The sequence below is a fragment of the Akebia trifoliata genome, chromosome 3 (assembly GCF_017979445.1).
Source record: "Akebia trifoliata isolate Shusen 1 chromosome 3, ASM1797944v1, whole genome shotgun sequence".
Classification (NCBI taxonomy): domain Eukaryota; kingdom Viridiplantae; phylum Streptophyta; class Magnoliopsida; order Ranunculales; family Lardizabalaceae; genus Akebia; species Akebia trifoliata.
In genome coordinates, this window is record NC_141377.1 from 52107136 (window position 1) to 52127039 (window position 19904).

The 19904-nt window shown below is 35.5% G+C and overlaps 1 protein-coding gene across 1 annotated transcript; it reads left to right on the forward strand.

Annotated features, from left to right (window-relative positions):
* The first annotated feature begins 446 nt into the window (after positions 1-446).
* On the forward strand, positions 447-18422 carry LOC147407856 (CDPK-related kinase 3-like). The gene is made up of 11 exons (XM_086436622.1): positions 447-1247; positions 8845-8975; positions 10314-10355; positions 10515-10623; positions 10818-10896; positions 12853-13149; positions 14227-14336; positions 16527-16634; positions 16881-16943; positions 17843-18010; positions 18084-18422. Exons 1-11 carry the CDS (start codon positions 699-701, stop codon positions 18219-18221), a joined length of 1794 nt encoding a protein of 597 aa, XP_086292748.1. The 5' UTR covers positions 447-698; the 3' UTR covers positions 18222-18422.
* The last annotated feature ends 1482 nt before the right edge of the window (positions 18423-19904 follow it).

The following is a 19904-nucleotide window of genomic DNA, read 5'->3' on the forward strand; positions in this document are numbered from 1 at the left end:
GCCCACTTTTGTAAAAGAGCCATGAGTCTGTACTCCAGAAGTTGTATACGTATCCAATATAACGTCTATACGCATGCCACTTGGCACAATCAATCTGGCTTGGCCCACTTATATAAGTAGGCTAAAGTCTATGGACCCACATCATTACAAACGTGGCATGTAAAGAAGACCGAGTTTGTTCGAAAGTCATGGTACCCTGGAGTACTAGATCTGAACTTACCAAGGGCCATGATTACGGAGCGATATCTACTATGACAAGCAAAACTCCTGCACTACTTAAAATAATGATTCACTACTTCCTACAGTTGAATAGTTATTTAGCTCTCAGTTTAATTTCTAGCCACGCCTAATTATCTGGTTCTGTTAGCCATGTCCCTCTCTTATTAGCGTGCGTGGCGCGTTACAAAAGCGGTAACCAATTAGATATCTAACTCCATAAGGCATAAAATCACTATTTTTTCAATGTCTGCGGATCTTCCCCTATATTACCTCTCTCTGTGAGTTGGTTGTCTACTTGTCTCTATCACTCTTTCTCTCTTACTCAGTTCGATTCATTCTCTCTGTTTAACGTTTTCTGACCGTAGATCTCTCTCTTTCTCTCTCAGAGGCCGAAATCCTCAGATCCGTACGACAGTCGATCATCACCGACTGATGCTTGGACTTTGACCAATCACGATCACAACGTCGTAGCGTAGACGATGGGTCTGTGTTACGGCAAGAACATTTCCGTCGTCGAAGACGACAACGCAGTAAGTGGCGATCATCCTCAATCTCAAACGCCGTCAACTTCAACGACAGTTAACGGCGCTGTTACCGTTAAAACTCCGTCCGTGAAGCACACACCTGCTCGCTCCTCCTCTACAACCTCTTGGCCGAGCCCTTACCCTTACGGAACAAGTCCTCTCCCCGGAGGAGTATCGCCGTCACCGGCTAGGTCAGGTAAGTCGACTCCCCGATCATTCTTTCGGCTACCGTTTCCTCCTCCGTCACCGGCGAAGCACATAAAGGCGGCGCTTGCGAAACGTCAGGGATCGGCGAAGCCGAAGGAGGGACCGATTCCTGAGGAGGGATCGGAAGGGGAGCGCGCGTTGGATAAGAGCTTCGGATATGGGAAGAATTTGGGAGCGAAGTATGAATTGGGGAAGGAGGTGGGGCGAGGGCATTTTGGTCATACTTGTTCAGCTAAAGCCAAGAAGGGAGAACTTAAAGGACGACAAGTGGCGGTGAAGGTCATTTCCAAAGCTAAGGTGAGATGGCGGTGGTTTTATTTATTTATTTATTTATAAATTATTTTAATTTTTCTTCCGTAGTAAATGATAGAAATATTAGAATTACTTCTATTGCAATAATCTGAAATTGAAAAAAAAGTATTCTGTTTGGGCTTCATTTACAAATGGAGAGTAATTACTGCAATCCAGCATGGTTATTAGGTTGTGTAATTATTTAAATTTATTTCCTTGTTGTAATCCTTCTGAACTTTGTTAGTCTTTGAGATTTAATTGTTGAGTTAAATAATAGAAAATATAGGAAGTAATTATTGTAAACCTTTAAATAAGTTGAATTGGATGTATTTTAAATGTTAAGTTTTTGAATGAGAAATAATTGGAGAAGGACCAATTTTTGAATTATTATTGCCAATCTGTTGAGATACTTATGGTATCCATCGAAAAAAGATTCAATGTATACCAACAATGTTGCAAGACTTTCGGAAGGGAAAACATGGTGATCAATGTACATTGCATCATAAAGAAGACCTAAACAACGCACCATGATCGAAGGGATTTGAGGAGAATAGTAAGAACTGAGCAATAAATGCACACATACCATCAACAACTATCAAAATCGACTTACCAAGATTTGATGAAATAATCTTGTAGCGATAGATTGTAGCCATTTCTTTGATCTATTTGGTGGTGATGATATACCATGATACCAATGGATGACAAAGATTGTCTTAATCAAGCTCAACTCACTCAAGCCCTAAGTGTTCAGTTTGGACCAATGGATGGAGGTGATTTGGGTGGCGTTCCATCCAAACTTCGTCAAATATCAACAATTGATGAATATCAATCTCAATTCAAAGGATAACAAATCGGATGAGTCAATTGCCTTAGTCATTCTTGCAAAGTTTTTTTTGGTCTCTGGGTTAAATGAAGAAATTGTGGTTGGAGTGCAGATGCATTGGCCCACCAGATTAGGTCAAGCTTTCACCATTGCATTATTGTAAGAAGTAGTTTTTGTGGCTCGTTTGACAGATCACTCTCTTCTATTAAAAATTCTCTCTTTTTCATCCATCGATCTACCATTGAAAGAAGGCCCTCCAATAAAACAACTCACACTGATTGAGTTGAATGAACGAAGGAAAAAAGGACTTTACTTTGATTATGATGAAAAATATCAATTAGGTCATCAATGCAAACGCCTTTTAGTTATTTTGGATTTTGGATGGTTTTGAGTCAAACAATCAAACGATTGATCATCTCCATGAAGAGCAAAAGACACTACAAGTGTTGATCATTGACAAGGCTTGATGTCAAGTGTGGTTCCAAGGAAGGGGGAATCGTAGGACTCCCATTCACACGTGGAAAGCAATCCCTACAATCCAACATATTAAATTGTGTTTATTTTTAAATTTATTTCTTAGTTGTAATCAAAACGTGATGAATCTTCCTCTTCTTGTGGGTGGTTTTGCACCACGACCTCCCCGACTAGGTAAAAATAGTAGAGATTAAGTGTACAAGAAATTTTATCATTTGTCTGAACGATAGATTGTGGCCATTGCTTCGATTCATTTGGTGGTGATTATATACCTTGGTACCGATGGATGGCAAAGACTGTTAGAGAGTTGATTAAGGTCAACTCACTTGAGCCCTATGTTTTGGTTTGGACCAATTGATGGAGGTGATCTGGGTGGAGTTCCATCCAAGCTTCATCAAATATCAACAATTTATGAATATCAATCTCAATTCGAAGGATAACTAATCGGATGAGTCAATTGCCTAAGTCATTCTTGGAAAAATGTTTTGTCTTTGGATTAAATGAAGAAATTAGGTTTGGAATGCATATGCATTGGCCCACCAGATTAGGTCAAGCTTTCACCATTGCATTATTGTAAGAAGTTGTTTTTTGTGGCTCGTTGGAAAGGTCACTCTCATCCATTAAAAATTCTGTCTTTGTCATCCATCGATCTACCATTGAAAGAAGGCCCTCCAATAAAACAACTCACACCGATTGAGTTGAATGAACGAAGGAAGAAAGGACTTTGCTTTGATTATGATGAAAAATATCAACCATGTCATCAATGCAAATGCCGTTTAGTTATTTTGAGTGGTTTTGAGCCAGACAATCAAACGATTGATCATCTTCATGAAGAAAAAGAGGGTTCAAAAGACGCCACAAGTGTCGATCATTGACAACGATTGATGTCGAGTGTGGTTCCAAGGTAGGGGGAATCTTAGGACTCCCATTTACATGTGGAAAGCAATCCCTACAATCCCACACATTAAATTGTGTTTATTTTTAAATTTATTTCTTAGTTGTAATCCTCGTGAATTTTAGGAGCCTTTGAGATTGAATAGATAACTCAAATAAGATAAAATATAGGAAGTAGTTATCTACACCTTTACATAATCTGGATGTAATTCGAAAGTTAAGTTTTTGAATGAGAGGGATAAGGACAATGGATACAAAAATCCACAATCTTTAGATACTCCTCAAGATCTGAATGTGATGAATTCTTCTCTTCTTGTGGGTGGTCCTGTACCACAATCTCTCTTACGATCGAGTTAGTTTAGGTAAAAGTAGTAGAGATTAAGTGTGGGGAGGGAAGAAGTCATATCTTTTTCTGTGTGGAATGCCTGTATTTATAATGAATGGGGATGATCTCTCCCAGAACTTCCATTTGGATTTGACTATATCTTAATTTAACAACCTTTCATCTTTACCTTATTCTGTTTATTAAATTTTCTGTCAATTATATGTGTTAGAATAATCCCAAGGAATATCCTGTGTCCAGATTTTTTAGGGATTTGGTCCAAATCTGTCATGTTGGAAGTACTCCGACTTCCTGACCTATATACATGGCATGGAAATCCGTCTTCCAACAGAGTACAACCTGCCATGGTTACTTCCTCAGATTCTCAAAATCATAGGTCCAAAGACTGATCCCTAGCTGACACGTGGCGTTATTATGATTTTGCCCTCCACAAGGACCAATTTTGAGTTTGTTCAATTGATTTATTATTGTCAAACCCTTGAGATACCTATGGTATACCAACATATTCAGATTTAACAAAGACAAAATTTTGATTATTGGATTAGCTTTTTTGTTGTTTTTGTGAACATTGAATCATTTTTACCTGTTGTTGTCATGGTTCAAAATATCAACATGTACCAGCCAATGCATATTGATATCGGCTGAGTTGGAAAATTGATGTATCAAATTGTCTCAGATTGTTTTGGAATTTATCGGAATGTTATGGTTGAGATAGTATTGATTTTCTCTTGATTGAAATATTGCCTTGAGACGAGATTTTAAACCTTGATTGCCCTGATGGTCTTTGAAGTTGGGTTTCCTTCAAAATTTAAGATTATTTCTAAAGGAGTACTATATTGTTGATGTAGGATTCGCTAACTTGAAATTTTGATTGGCTTTGAAACTTTAATGATGTTTGAGTACTCAATGGGGGAATTCTTACCACATCCGCTTCTAGTTATGGTCTACACTGGGGTTGAAGGCCTTGAGTTATCCATGTTTGAGATTGGTTTTCTTAAAAAGTGAGTCACTGATAGACATAAATTGATCATAATCGACAATTTGTTGAATGTGTACTCAATCAACCTCAGGCTTTGTTTCTAATAAGGATGCAGTTCAGCTTCGTTGGCTGGCATGGTGTGTACGGAATATCTTGTACACCATTATGAGCAAATATTAGTTGTTTCATGACTTCTAAATTTGATCAATTGTCACACACACACCCATCTCTCTTTTCTCTGTCTGTTAGGTGATTGTGTCTCGACTTGTTTCACCATCTTCCAAATAAGGCAATACAACCAGCAAGGTATTAAATTTTGATTGCTGTGTCTGTTTTGGTTTGCTTGGAAATGGACATATTTCAATCAGTGTAGAAATTAATTCAATTTTTTGAAATGACAAAAAAATCAAGGAAATTTTCATTAAAACTGTAGGAAATGATAAAATTAGGCATTAAAACAGACTCATTAAATTATCAAAATACATTAAACAACCATATGGAGTGTGAAAATAAGATCAACACTGTTTTGCCTCTTGACATGTCTGACCGTCTTCCAAATAAGGGTATACAAACAGACAAGGTATTAAATTTTGATTTCGGTGTTGGAAATGGACATATTTCAATCAGTGTGAAAATTAATGCAATTTTTTGAAATGCCAAAAACATGAAGAAAACTTTCATGGAAACTGTGGGAAATGATCAACTAGGTATTTTAAACACTCTAGACATTAAAATACACTCATTAACTTATCAAAATACATTAAACATCCATATGAAGTGTGAAAATGAATATCAACCCTGTTCTGCTACACATACGTCGAGCGCAAGTAACTGAGGGCCAACAGCGAAAAAGATTGCTACTCTATATGAAAATGAAAATGATAATATCACATTAATTACATGCTTAAATGAAGAAATAATTAAATTTTGTATTCATATATTAGTATATATTTTTTAATATGTATGAATAAATTAATAATGTATTCAACTAATTAAAACAAGGATGGTTGTCTTAACGTACTGATATGCTTAAAATATATCAAAATAAGATGATTTAGAAATTTAACTAGACATCTTTCATATATTCTAATGAATGAATGTTGTCCTAATATGCTCAATATTTTCTGCGTAATTTTTTCAAAAAAGAATATTTTGGTTTAAGTTTGCTATTCACCAAATTGTTTCACCGAAGTCTTGCATTTTTGTACCTAAAATTTAATAATTTCAGTTGAAATCCACTACTCACTGAAATATTTCAAGAAATGAATAATGATTTCCACAGAAATATTTACAAACAAAAATTCTCGGTTAAGTTTCATTTGGACCTTACGGTTGTGGAAATGAAAATATTTTGATATATTTCGTAGAAATATGTCCAAATTTAATACTATCCAATTAGGTAAGGACATATTGCATCTTCTCTCACCTATCACATGCCAATTGAACTCGACCAGTTCTTAGTTGCCCACGATGCTATGCTTTGACAACTGTAAATAAGAGGATGATTACCGAGGGAGGGATTTCTTCGTCCATGTGGAGCTTTGAGCATTATCGCCAAGATATAAACATGGTTGACGCCTAAAATCATGGAAAACATTGCATGCTAATTGGGCTTGACAGTTTTTTGCCCATGATGCTATGCTTCGACAACTATGTGTAAGAGTAGGGCTACTGAGATAGGGACTCCTTTGTCGTTGGAGAGCTTTGACCTTTATAAACAAGGTATGGATATGATCATTGGACTGCTAACTTACATGTATGGTAGACTGCCTATAATTATAACAACTTATGAATGGGGAAAAGATAAAGGGATGAGAGATTGTGAAGTGAAGATTGAACTGTCAAACCAATTTCTACTTCACTAGATATTGAGAATCTTTGAAGCCATTAAAGAGGCACAAGTGAAAACATGATTGGATGATCAACTCAAGCCATATTGGTAGATGGGTAACAATAGGAGGAGGCTGATGGTTTCTTCATTTTTTTTTTTCTCTTGAAAACATGCTCTTGGAGTACGTTGATGCTTCACTTTATTTGGAGAATCTTCTGCTATTGGATGATGTTGTCACATGTAGAGGAGGAGAGATAGATAACGTTGCAAGTGATGTGGGAATCGGAATGTTGATGATGAGAAAGTGTTCTTTCTTGATTCATTGTGCTACTTATTGCATTGCTTTCGTGTTAGAAGAAATTAAAAAGATGCTTGTAGCTAGAAGGGATGATTGGCAAATCAATTGTACATTGGTCAATTTCTTGAAGAGCATATGAGTCTGGTTGTTACAACAATTGCTACATCATTACTCACATATAATGCATGTACTAGGAAACTAATATAAGGACATGGCTTACCAAAGAACCATAGCTTTGTGGGACATGGGAAAATCATAGAATAGGTAAATTATGCAAACCTTGTTCCAGAGTAGCTTTTCTGTTATGTCAAATATATTTAGGACCAGTAGTTTTGATTCTTCGATTACATGATGGGATGAATTTATGTCTTTATTGATTGAATTAGCTAAGAGATTGACTTGGACGATGACCTATACATTGCTGAACTTTCACAAAAGCCAAACATGGAAGATTGTTAAGGAGAGAGAAACATGCAGCCTCAAAATGGAGAAATAGGTCTCAAAATGTTGAGGGAAATAGTTATAGGTGTAAAACGGAACAATGCTTATGCTTTACAGGACAACAGTTTGACAATAAGAGTTTGATTTGCTAGATCATCAATTTTTTGATCGATGTTATTTTGTGTTTAAACTTCAAATTTTTATCTGTTGTCTTCTTAAGAGTCAAGACACTACCAAATCCTAATACTTTGGTAATACAGTTGATTGCTACTTACCATCTTATTTAGTGTCCTTATGCCTGCCATGGATAATCGTCTGAATGATAAATTAGGGAATTTGCACAATCAATCATTTGAGGGTTCTATATTTCCTTTTTTTTGGGGGGGGGGGGGGGGGGTGGGTTTATAATCACTCTTATGAGTTACGATGGTTTGTGGTTCTATGATAAACACTTGTTTTTTTATTTTTTTCAAAGAATGAACCGTGGATGTCTTGCAATTTCAGTTCTATGGTAATGTATTGCAAAATCAATCGTTTTCAGTACACTTTAATTTAATATATTTTGAAGATTTCAAATGAGTTTTGAAGCTCAAAATGAGAACAGTATGTTACTAAAAAAAGAAAGAATAAAATTGTGCCCAAAGTTCCACTGTGTGCTTAAGAGTGCCTTTGTGCGTGAGTTGGCAAGCTCCTTAACCACTTTTTTCTCACAATCATAAATTATTTTGAGTCTAGAAAATTGTGAAAATAATTTATAAAAAAAAAATGAAAATGAAAATGAAGGAAAATAAGATCTCATATTGGCATATGGAATTCTTAAATTGTCAAATTATTAAATAAGATTAATCATGATTATTTGAGCTATATTTGCCAGGCTAAAATGAATCTCAGGAAACAATTTAAGAAATGCCTCATTTTGGTGGTGATGTGACTATTATGATGCTTTGGCAATATTACCACCCTTGTTATATTTGTATAACTTATTGTACGAAACCAGAAGCCAGAAATGTGGGTAATTGTTTCTTACATGAGCTTGCCGGTAACTACAGTTTGAGGATTCCTCTTTGTAAGTTCATGTTTGGGATCTAAAACACCTGAAACTTTTTGGTTCAGGTGTCTATCTTTTGTGTTTCAATGTTTTTCATTATTGAAAAATATTGTGTTGGAAGTCAGGTGGACAAAGCTAGGTCTTTTGGAATTGCTGTTGTAGTTTCATCCTTCCTAAGGTGATGTCGTGACATAAGTCAATAAAATCTACTGGGAGAAAAGAATGATTACCAATTAATATGAATTTATTTTATTGATGCCACATGGTTATTCTTTGTATCAATTCTACAATTGCTGCTAATGTGTTCAACAATATTACAAATAACATGTTGGCATTGTCCAGAGACTTTTCTTTTCCTGACGGTATCTTGATTATTATTTGTGATATTAGGTTTACTTATTTTTTAGTACCTTATAGACGTTAATGAGCTTGATGACTTGAGGGAAAATCTTAAATGAGCTTAATCTGGCAGATGGCAACAGCAATATCTATCGAAGATGTTCGTAGGGAGGTGAAAATCTTGAAGGCATTATCTGGACACAAAAACTTGGTCAGATTCCATGATGCATGTGAGGATGCAAATAATGTCTACATAATCATGGAGTATGTTGCTTCTGATTTTCATTTGATTCCCTTGAGACCTATTTTTGGCAAATATATATTTGGAGTTGATAAGCTTGTTAGGATAACCCCAGGATATTTTCTGTGTGGTTAAATATGTGTAATGACCATCCTTGCAAGTTTTTCAAGAGGAGTGCCATCATCAGTAAAAAAGAAGAAGGGTGAGCTAGACATACCCCTCTGTGTTTTCAAACTGATGACATACCCCCTTTAACCTTGGTCTTTTCTTAAAGAAATGATCTAAATGCCCTCATCTTCAACATCTAGCCAAAAACCCTTATTTTTCTCCCCTAAATATGTCATCTTCAAGCTCTTCAACCTCTATGGTGAATTATTTTGAATCAATTCGACCTCATCTTGTATCCATTGTTTTCAATCTCACCTTAACCCCTTGTAGAAAAACCCTTGCTTTTTCTACCCAAAATTCCATCATCTTCTACTTCTTTAAACATTCTATCTTGTTATTGAGGTTTGAAAGTTGAAGTATGTAGAATCTTAAGGTTGAAAATTAAGGCATTTTTTTTATCCAAGAGGCTAAAGATTACTGGTTTTGGAAAGAAAATAAAGGGTTTTTGGCTATAGGTTGAAGATGAGGATACTTTAAGACATATTTTTTTTCAATAGTCTATTTGAGTAAACCAATATCAAGGGGGGCATGTCATCCGTTTGAAAACATAGGGGTGGGTTGGTGGCATCTCAAATTTTCACCGAAACATGGAGGGATATGTCTAAATCACCCTAAAAGGAAAAGCCTTATTTCTTCTCATAGCTAAGAGCAAAATTCATAGACCTCTTGAATATTCCAAAACTGCTAGCAGTAGTGGCTTTGGTGCTCTAGTTGTCTCGTATGTTCGAGAAAATCTTTGTTTTATCGAATTATGTTTTAGAAAATAACGATTGACCAAGTTCAAGGTGTGGCACACAAAATCATAAATTTCCTTAATCTGATTTTTGCTATGAAGTTGTCGAGCTTTGGTCCACTATTACTTCCATCCTTAGGTTTGATTCAGTAGGATCTGTTTATGAGGTCAGCATTTGGGGGATGTGGGGATTCATCAGTTATGTTTTAAAAATTTGAGATTGATTTATCCAAGTGTATTTCCATTTTGATGAACTTTCTGTGAAAGAAATATCATCATATATTTTTGATCAGTGATTTTTGTGTTAAATGGTGATCTTACTTTTGAAGATTCTAAATTTAAGCTTGTGATAGTGGCATCATATGATCTGGTGGTAATTCCCAGGGTTTGTTCTTTTTCTTTTTCTTTTTTTCAATTTTTTTTCCTGGAATTTGTTAAAGTTTGTTTCTTTTCTTGTCAGATTGTGTGAAGGTGGAGAATTGCTCGACAGAATTTTATCCAGGTAAATAAGAATTACTTATTTTTGTAATGCCTATGGTAGAGGCTCTTATATTCATTGTTGGATTAAGGAAGGATTTGTCACTTATCAAAAGGAAAAAAAAAAAAGAGTAGGATTAAGGATTTATTTGAAGTCATTACATACTATTCTTGTGTTCTGCAGAGGTGGCAGATACACAGAGGAAGACGCAAAAGTCATTGTTCTACAAATTTTGGGTGTGGTTTCCTTTTGTCATCTTCAAGGTGTTGTGCACCGAGATCTAAAACCAGAGGTGTGCGTGATGAACTCATTATTTCATTAATAGTTGTACTCATTTAGGGTCTTGAATGTGTTATTTCCTTCTAGAATGGAATGGTTTCTTCCTCTTCATGTTTAACTGCCATTTTCTGTTATTCCCTGTGCTGCAAAAAAAAAATTTAGTGGGACTTTTAACCACCAACACTCTTTGCTCTTTCTGCTTGACAGAATTTTCTTTTTACCACCAGAGATGAAGATGCTTCGATGAAGCTTATTGATTTTGGTCTTTCTGACTTTATCAAGCCAGGTAACAATTGATTGTTGTGTTGAAATTTGTTACCATTAGTCCTTGATTGAACATTGTATTTTGCTAAATTCAGTGGTGAAACTATGGAAAATGAAGTTCCTAGTTCTTCTAGTTATAATCCTGCTTTTATATGATTCTTATGACTATTAAATCACTTCTTGAACACTCTTACTATTAAATTCACTTCTTGAAAGTGTTCCATAATTCTATTGACACCAAGTAGTAACGTTTATCTGCTTTGTTTTATGCCAGTACCGTTTGATACTTGACATCTTAATCATTTAAATCTGTAAGTTTAGGTTGGTTTGCTTTGGAATTGTTTCATCTTTTGCCTTTATCTGGATTTTTCAAGACGTTGTCCACGATGAAAAAAGCATGAGTGTTTGACAGGTAGCATATTCTAAGGATGTAAGGAGTAAATTTAAAAATCGACTAAAGAGAACCAATTGACCTATGTCACCTCCTTTGGGCCTTCGTGGATGTGAGACTTTTTTACTTAAAACGTTGTTCATTCATCTGTAGCACTATGTCTTATAAAGACCTTGGAACGGAGAAAGAGATACCTCATTGACTGAGTGTTAACAGTTTAGGTACTTCCCACAACTTAGGTCCAAAGGGTGCAGGCACTGAGCAATCAATTCAAAGATCAACTGAAAGAAGTGCCCTACTTTTATTCCTGTCTTGTTCCTTGGATAATATGAAATTGATTCTTCCTATGGAGCAAATGCAGTAGTGAGTGCCCTATGAATGGTTGCAGTGCCCCATCCCCTTAACACAGGAAAGAAAACTAGTCCCAATTTGAGAATGTACTATTTTTTAAACCAATAAATGGTAATAAGCTAGTTTGTGAGACTCAATCTTGTTGGTATCAGGATTAGACTGTAGTTAAATCTTATCATGGTTCATTCTGGAACGGAGAGTTGAACTTTGAGAGTTGACAATAGCAGTTGAACCAAACTCCAGCATTATGTCATTCGTGGGAGATGTTGGATGCCAGATGGTCTTCCAAGAGAGTACTCTTGCTCTTTTTAGCAATGACTAAAGAATAACCTCAAGGTTGTTGAGGCATGCAATTCGGGTGTGGTGCGTGTATATAGTCTTGAGGCTGTAGCATCAGGTCTGTAAAGAGAGGCTATAGGCTCAACAGGTTGAGGCATTTAACCTCAAAACTCCTTGTGAGGCTATAGCCTTGATGCTACAACTAACCCGACTTGTAAAAAATCATTTCTTTTTTCTTTTCGACCCAAAACATCTCTAATAATTTTAACCCTATTCCTAAAATGATTCTAATGGTATATGTTTTAAAGTATATTATCTTTTTTTTTTTGAGATAATTTCTTCTAATTTGAATATTTTTCTTTTTTTGTCTACAAAATCATGTAAAATCTCTTTCCCCACTTTTTAGTTGCTTTGTTCTTATTATTCTCCTTTTTAAATTGTTAGAAGATGGTGAGAGGAGTTGGATTTTGGACAGTTGGAGGTTATCTGTTAACTTGTTAGCTTCGTACTTGGATATTCGGATTTTAGATTAGATATTTGACTGATTTGTTATTTGGATATTCGGTTTATAATTCAAGATTTAGTTAATGATTTATGCTTATTTAAGTGACGAGTCATGTTGATGATGCATCGATACCGTGTATTTGGTTCAAAATTGTCGCTAAGGTAAATCATTGGAAAAGAATATCAATTTGCAACCAGATGACTAATATTTTCTTTACTCGGTGAAATGATTCTTAATATGTGGAAGATCTATTTCCATCGGACCAAGTTCACAAAAAATCTCATGAACTTCTGAAAATTCATGCAGAATATTGCCTTTTAGTTTCAGCATTCTGTGCATAATTAAGTTGTTACCATGGAAACTGCTATTCCTTTTTTTTCAATATAGTCTTGACTCTTGAATAAAGATGTTAGTTTAAACTATAAACATTTTTATCTTATGTTTTCGTGCAGAGGAAAGGCTCAATGACATTGTTGGCAGTGCCTACTATGTTGCGCCTGAGGTCCTCCATAGATCATACAGTCTTGAAGCAGATATATGGAGTATTGGTGTTATAGCGTATATCCTATTATGTGGAAGCAGACCTTTCTGGGCCCGAACAGAATCAGGAATTTTCCGCTCTGTGCTAAGAGCTGATCCTAACTTTGATGATTCACCTTGGCCTGCAGTATCCCCAGAAGCCAGAGATTTCGTAAAACGGCTTCTGAACAAGGACCACAGAAAAAGAATGTCTGCTTCACAAGCTTTGAGTAAGTTGTTGATGTCATTGATTTCTTTCCAAGTATTTCATAAATGCATCAATTCAAACCATCCAATGAGTCAATTAATTCATCTCTTGAATGAGTCATGGTCCTTGATTCAGTTCTTTTCAAGGCCATGTATTTTGTCAGTTCAAGTGGGTTCATATACATGCATGACACTACCTCATACCACATTCTTTTTGACTTTTGTTCACTCTTTCAGGGCCTTCAACTTGAAAGGTGCCGACTTAGCTAAGTTGGTCAGGCATGTAGAGTGTTGATCCCACAACCTAGGTTCAAAAACTGTTGAACCCACTTTCACATTGATCACTAACCCCTTTCTTGCCTAGTCAAAAAAAAAAGGAACCTTCAACTTGCATGTTCTTTCTAACTGAATTTGTAACTGGTCTTCACCGCGCATGTCCAAACCATCTCGATCGACTTTTCCATGGTTGATCACCTAATGGGGCTATCCCTACATTTCATGAATGCGTTAGTTTCAAATTTTATATGTCTTACTCTTTCCTACTCATCCGTCTCATCATGATCATCTTTGCATGTTCTCCATAAAGCATAGCCGGTCTTACTAGCGTCTTATTAAAATTTTCTTTTATTTTGATTGGGAGAGTTAATCACATAATGCGAAGCGCCATCCACTTTAACCATCTAATTCTAATTCTCTCCATCCTTTTATACAATAGAAGGATGAGTTAATCACATCTTATAAAATTTTCCTTTTAAGTTGATTGGGATGTGTTAAAGTACATAATACAAAGCACACCTCCGCTTTAATTATCTGACTCTAATTCTATGGAAATCATTCCCCCGAATCTCTACATCCTTCTATATAATGGAACCAAAGATAACGAAAATGGTTGCTTCAAGTTATTTCCCGATCATCAATTTTAATGGCTCCTTCTTCTTTATGGGTATTATCACTAGAGTTGCACTGCACATATTATTCTTGGTCTTAATTATTCTTTCAGTTAAATGTTGAACATTTGGGATATCTATTGTTAGTGGTAGCATTTGGGTATGGCCTATTTATGGCATGTTGGAAACTAACAAACACTTCTATGTTGTCAGCTCACCCATGGTTGCGAGATGGAAACTGCTCTGTGCCTTTAGATATATTGGTCTATAAGTTAGTCAAATCATATCTTCGCTCTACACCATTCAAACGTGCAGCCTTAAAGGTACCATTTATTTCTCTGTTGTCCATAATTTTATGGAATTAATGCTAGAGATATCATTTTGTTTTCCTTTTGCCACAAGTATTAACGGACGATACCTTTCACTCAAACCGTATGTTCACAGGATGTTTGTGATTTGTTTGGCTATTTCAATGAGAATGTGTTCTCTTTGTTTATGTTGAATTTCTTTGTTCCAAGGCATCGCATTTGACAGTGAATCTGTGAATGATATACTTTCTCTCAATCCCTAATACTACTGGAGTTATTGTTTACTAAACCATGCATCATTTTTAAAATATTTATTCACGTAATTGGTTTTGTTATCTCTTGGCCATGCATTTCAGATTAACAAACTGCTGTAGTTTCCATGCATTGTTTTCACTAAATTATAACCTCTACAAGGAGCGAGTTAGAGCTTCAAAGAGAATTTTGATTTTTTGGAATACATAAGAGAACTAGTGATGCTTGAACAACACATGGTCCTTGCCTGGGAGTGCAAAAATTAATTAGTAATTGATTTTTGGCATCCAAATTTTCAGCGACAGTACAACCAGAAACAAGTACTGTTGATCTTTTCATTGCGTAGATAAGAGATAAATTAGTTTGGTCTTCTCATTGCTTCCGTACCCCTCCCTCCCCAAAGGAGTGATCTCCTCAGCTATAATTTCCAAAGCCACAACTGTTGTCTATTATACTATATCTTTTTGGGGGGAGAAAATTCCACTTTGTCCCAAATAAATCATCAACCTCTCTGTTCCCAACATCCCCCAAAGTAATTCTAGCTAGGTTATCCAAGACCTCGAACCCTTTAAATCATGATTTCATCGCAATAAGAAGTCACCTAAACCATCTAATGGCCTTGTTTGTCCTGAAACCAGTTTCAGAAGGCTATGGTTCTTGCTGAGGTGGTGGACTTGGTTTCTCCCTGGGTTTTGCAGGATCAACAAAAAATAACCCACCCATCCAAGAACTTTGCATGTTAACAAACGACTACTCCAAAAGACCAATCTGTTGGAGGGGGGAGAACTATGAATATAAGAGGGTCACGAGGCTTAACTGGGGTATAAGACACCAAAGAGCGGAGGAAAATATACACTCAGCATCGCATTCATCCCCTCCTGAGCCTTCTCAGCCATTCTAGGTTTCGTATTTGACAAAACCAAATCTATAGTTGCCAAACCTATATTTGTTTTCACACGCATAGAGAAAGACTCTTTTTATGGTTGGATTATAGTCTGGATTTCCAATTTTCGGTCTAGTTTTCATGTAAGTAGGTATATAAAAAGGGGCTGATATTTTGTGATGGTATGAACAAATCTCCTTAGGGTTGGGTCGTCAAACATGGTATGGACTAAGAACAGAGAGTAAGTATGGTCTATGTATTGTCTATTACACTTAATAGTTAATCTTTTTCAATACCCCAGCAGCTTCTTAATCATTATATGCATTATCCAGTTATTGGGGGAAGCAATATGAATTGTTTAAGGAGTTTAGTTCTAAGTCATCACCGGGCACCATACTTTGAACATGATAATTGATAACCTCAATTACAAAAAAAAAAAATACGACGAACTGTTTGAGTTTTCAATGAAAAATCTATTGACCTAGTACGCATGTGGTTAACCAAATTACAAATATTTAAATCATCTTTATAATAGTGGGACTTGGTACTTGTTTCTTAATCAAGATGGTCCTTGCCAATCTGGAGAATACAGTTCTTCTGATCCAAGACTCCATTTGGTTGGGTTGTGTTTATACAAGAACTGTAGACTTATCCAACCATTTGAAGAAATTATCTTTACAATTTAATTTCTATTTTGAGTGTGTCAAGCATATGAGTCTATCTGAATTTTAATACATACAGCATACATGGCTTATTATAGTTTTCTTGATTTTTTTCGTTTTTCAAATGATTGTTATTTGGCTCCACTGCCATAGCCTTTTTATCATGGCTGTTTCTTTGTTACATTTTCAGAGGTTTGTTTAATAAAACTAAAGTGCTATTGAGTAGTTGAACACATGAATGCATTACATTATAAATATTTTTTGGTTTGACATACATCATTGTAGTAATGCAGTTAATCCAGAAAGTGTACATATTTGTATTACTATTGGATTCTTTAAGCTTTGAATTATTTCCAATTTTTTGCTGGTATTTTTTAGTTCTTATCTTGATATTATACATGGTTTCAGGCTCTATCAAAAGCTTTAACAGAGGATGAGCTTGTGTATCTCAGGGCTCAGTTTAAACTCTTGGAACCAAATAAAGATGGGCGAATCTCCTTTGAGAACTTCAGAATGGTTAGTTTTTCTTCTTTTTGTTATTTTTAAATTACAATTTAGTTTCAAATATAGTAGAACTTGGAATATACTTTTTGCTGGCTATATGGCATGTAGAGAGCTTCTATTGCACACTAAATTTACTTAGAAACACTCTATGTTGTGTGTTAATTATTTATTAGTGTCATATGAATTGGCATGCTCTAAGAACATATTGGTGTAGCAATGGAAGTTCTCATTCATTTAACAATCGTAATTTTTTTGCAGGCTCTTGTGCGAAACGCAACTGATGCCATGAAGGAGTCAAGGGTTCCTGACATTTTAAATGCGGTGAGGCGAACCATACTTTCGCATAATTTTGCCAAAATCGTCCTTGCTAGAATCATAATCTCAACCACAAATGTTCTTCACTCAATTCCACAATTGATACTGGAGTTTTAGATATATCTAGTTGTTTTCGGTCATATATCATAAATTAAATTTGCATATAATCCAAGACTCTTTGAAGAACTTAGTGGACATACAGTCTATTCCGGCATTCATGAAAACTAACCCAATTATTTTTAAAATGCTGAAAATAAATTTATTGATAGAGTTAATTAACATAAGAATGTGGATTGAGGTAGTAAGATCGCCTAGGAGCACACGAATTAACTGAAACCATGGGTCTAGACAGAATTAAATGGACGAAGAAGCTTCAGACAACCCCAAATTTTTGGAAAAAGGCTTCGAAGATAATGATCATGAAAATGATTTTGGTTACATTTTGAGTCCCAGATTGTATAACATGTCAAGAATTCTATGTGATTAATGTGAAAATTACATTGTCACATCTTTGCAAAATTACTTGCGCACATATATACACTTGAAAAACCGATATAACTGATAATAGCAGCAATTGATTACGATCTTATTTAGACATACATCTTAAATCATAAGGTATCAATTTATTAAACTTGCCGTCATTCAAAGTTTCGTGCTGTTTTTGAATGTTTTGGTGGAACATTCTGGTTTCAACCAAGACTAGAGCGAAACGTTGAATATTTCGAAATTTTTATTATTTTGAAAGTTGTTTCTATTTCAGTGTATTATCGATCTCTGTTATTTTGGTAGTTCAATAATGTTTCCATACGTTTGAACCAATGGATTGTTTGCCCTTTTTTTCTCCTTTAATAATTTCCCCTTAAAAATCATCGGTTTCTAACTGGGTTGATTGTTTTTATTTTTAGCTGGGACCACTCATTAACAGAAAGATGGATTTTGATGAGTTCTGTGCGGCTGCTATCAGCATATATCAGTTAGAAGCTCTTGAAGGCTGGGACCAGATCGCAAATACAGCTTTCGAGTATTTTGAACAGGAAGGAAACCGAGTCATCTCTATCGAGGAACTGGCACAGGTACGTATAGCCATCACTCGTGTCCGAATTCTCTCGTTATCTATGACTATAACTTAATGAGCGCTTCACACAGGAAATGAATTTAGGCCTAACAGCTCACTCGGCGCTCAAAGATTGTATAAGAAATTCTGATGGGAAGCTATGTTTCTTGGGGTACACCAAATTTTTACATGGTATCACAATCCGTAGCACAAATACTCGATATCGGTAGCTTTTGCAGTCATACAATGGTTTTTCAATTTTATGATTTACAAGGGTTTGCAGGCCCCCTTTTTTTTTTCTCGAGAAATTTGTGTAGAAAAAAAAATTTGAGGTTCTTGTGGAAATTTATATCCTGGACTTTGTCCATTTCTCTGGCTTGTCTTTGCCTTTGCATGAAAATTGGAGTTGATGACAGCGTAGTTTTTATTTATATATTTTTCTTGGAAGCAAAGTGGATAAATCACGGAGCGGGTTGGGAAAATGACCCTTTTTTTTTTTTGAGAGAGCTGGGTTTGGACCAGGGTGCAGGTAAGTGGGCCAAACAACCCAAATGGATCTGAATCTGAAATTGATCCGAGTGAAGTCTGGCCAGTTTTGATTCTTGAAGCAGATGTGGAGTTGGACATGAAGTGTTGTTAAGGCTTGGCCCGGTCCATAGACACCAATGTATTCCTATTTCTAATTTTCTACAATACAGACAAATCCAAAGGACAGCATAGCAATTTATGCATTAGGGGAGGAAAGATAAGGCTTGGGTGGTTCAAACTAGAGCCCAAACTAACTCTATTTTACTTTGGTTTGGTTGAGCCACCAAGGTAATCACCTATGAAGCGTTCTATTTCTAGCACAAATGAGGGTGTCTATGTATCTTACAGACAATTATACTCTGTATGTAACAAAATGAAGTTTACAAAATTTTCCCAAGTTATTGGGGAGAAAATGTAAATAATACCTATGTTTGGGGGCTGCAATATCTTTATGTATCAGAGGGCCTATAGTGGTATGCCATGTGGCATAACAAGGGGACACTAGAGGAGGGTCGGTATCCAAAGGGGACTCTATGATGGGCAGGTTTCCTTAGTGGAGTTGAAATTAACACATACCAAAGGTCCAGTCTGGTAGACTACCATTGAAAAAAAAGAAAAAAAAAATTCATAATGGGATCGGTTGGAAACAGATGAAATCCCAACATAAAAAGTAAAAGTTGATTTGAGTTTTGTGTATGTTTTGATGTTTTTTTTAAATAGAAAAATCAATTAGTTTTTAAATCTAAATTCAATCATGCCTCTAGATATTAAACCGGCTTGGTAGGGGGGATTAAATCAGTTAGTTCAAACTGAAATGAGGCGGACGGGTTTCCAAAACCCGGTTCTTGAAACCATGAGTGGATGCCCCCCCCAATCTTTGAGATAATCAAAAGCTACTTCCACATCCAAGAGCATTAACAAGTCATCCAGTCTTTGAGACAATCATGCCAGGCAATTTCCCTTTTGAATTAGAGAAGTATACAAATTAAATGAAGGAGCTGTGTTTGAATTGACTTGGATCCAAAAACCCAGACATCTCACACTTAACAACCTGTTTGTTCTTTCTTTCATTTTCTTGGTGGGCCATCTAGGGCCTAAGTTAGAGTATGGGATTTGGTAAAAACTCAGATTTTTTTTTTTTTTTTTTTTTTAATTCGAACAAAATGTATATGGTGAAAATGGATTAAAAGTATAGCTTTCCCAATTAACTTCTATTTTTAACATGGTGCGAATATGTTTGGATTTAAAATTATAGTTTTTTTTATTTTATTTTATGAAAATGCTTTTACTTTTTTAATTAATGACTAAAATAATTTTACGAGTATCAAGGGTCTTAAATCAAAGATTGATGAAGAGAGCTGTTATTAGTACCCCAACTTTTACTT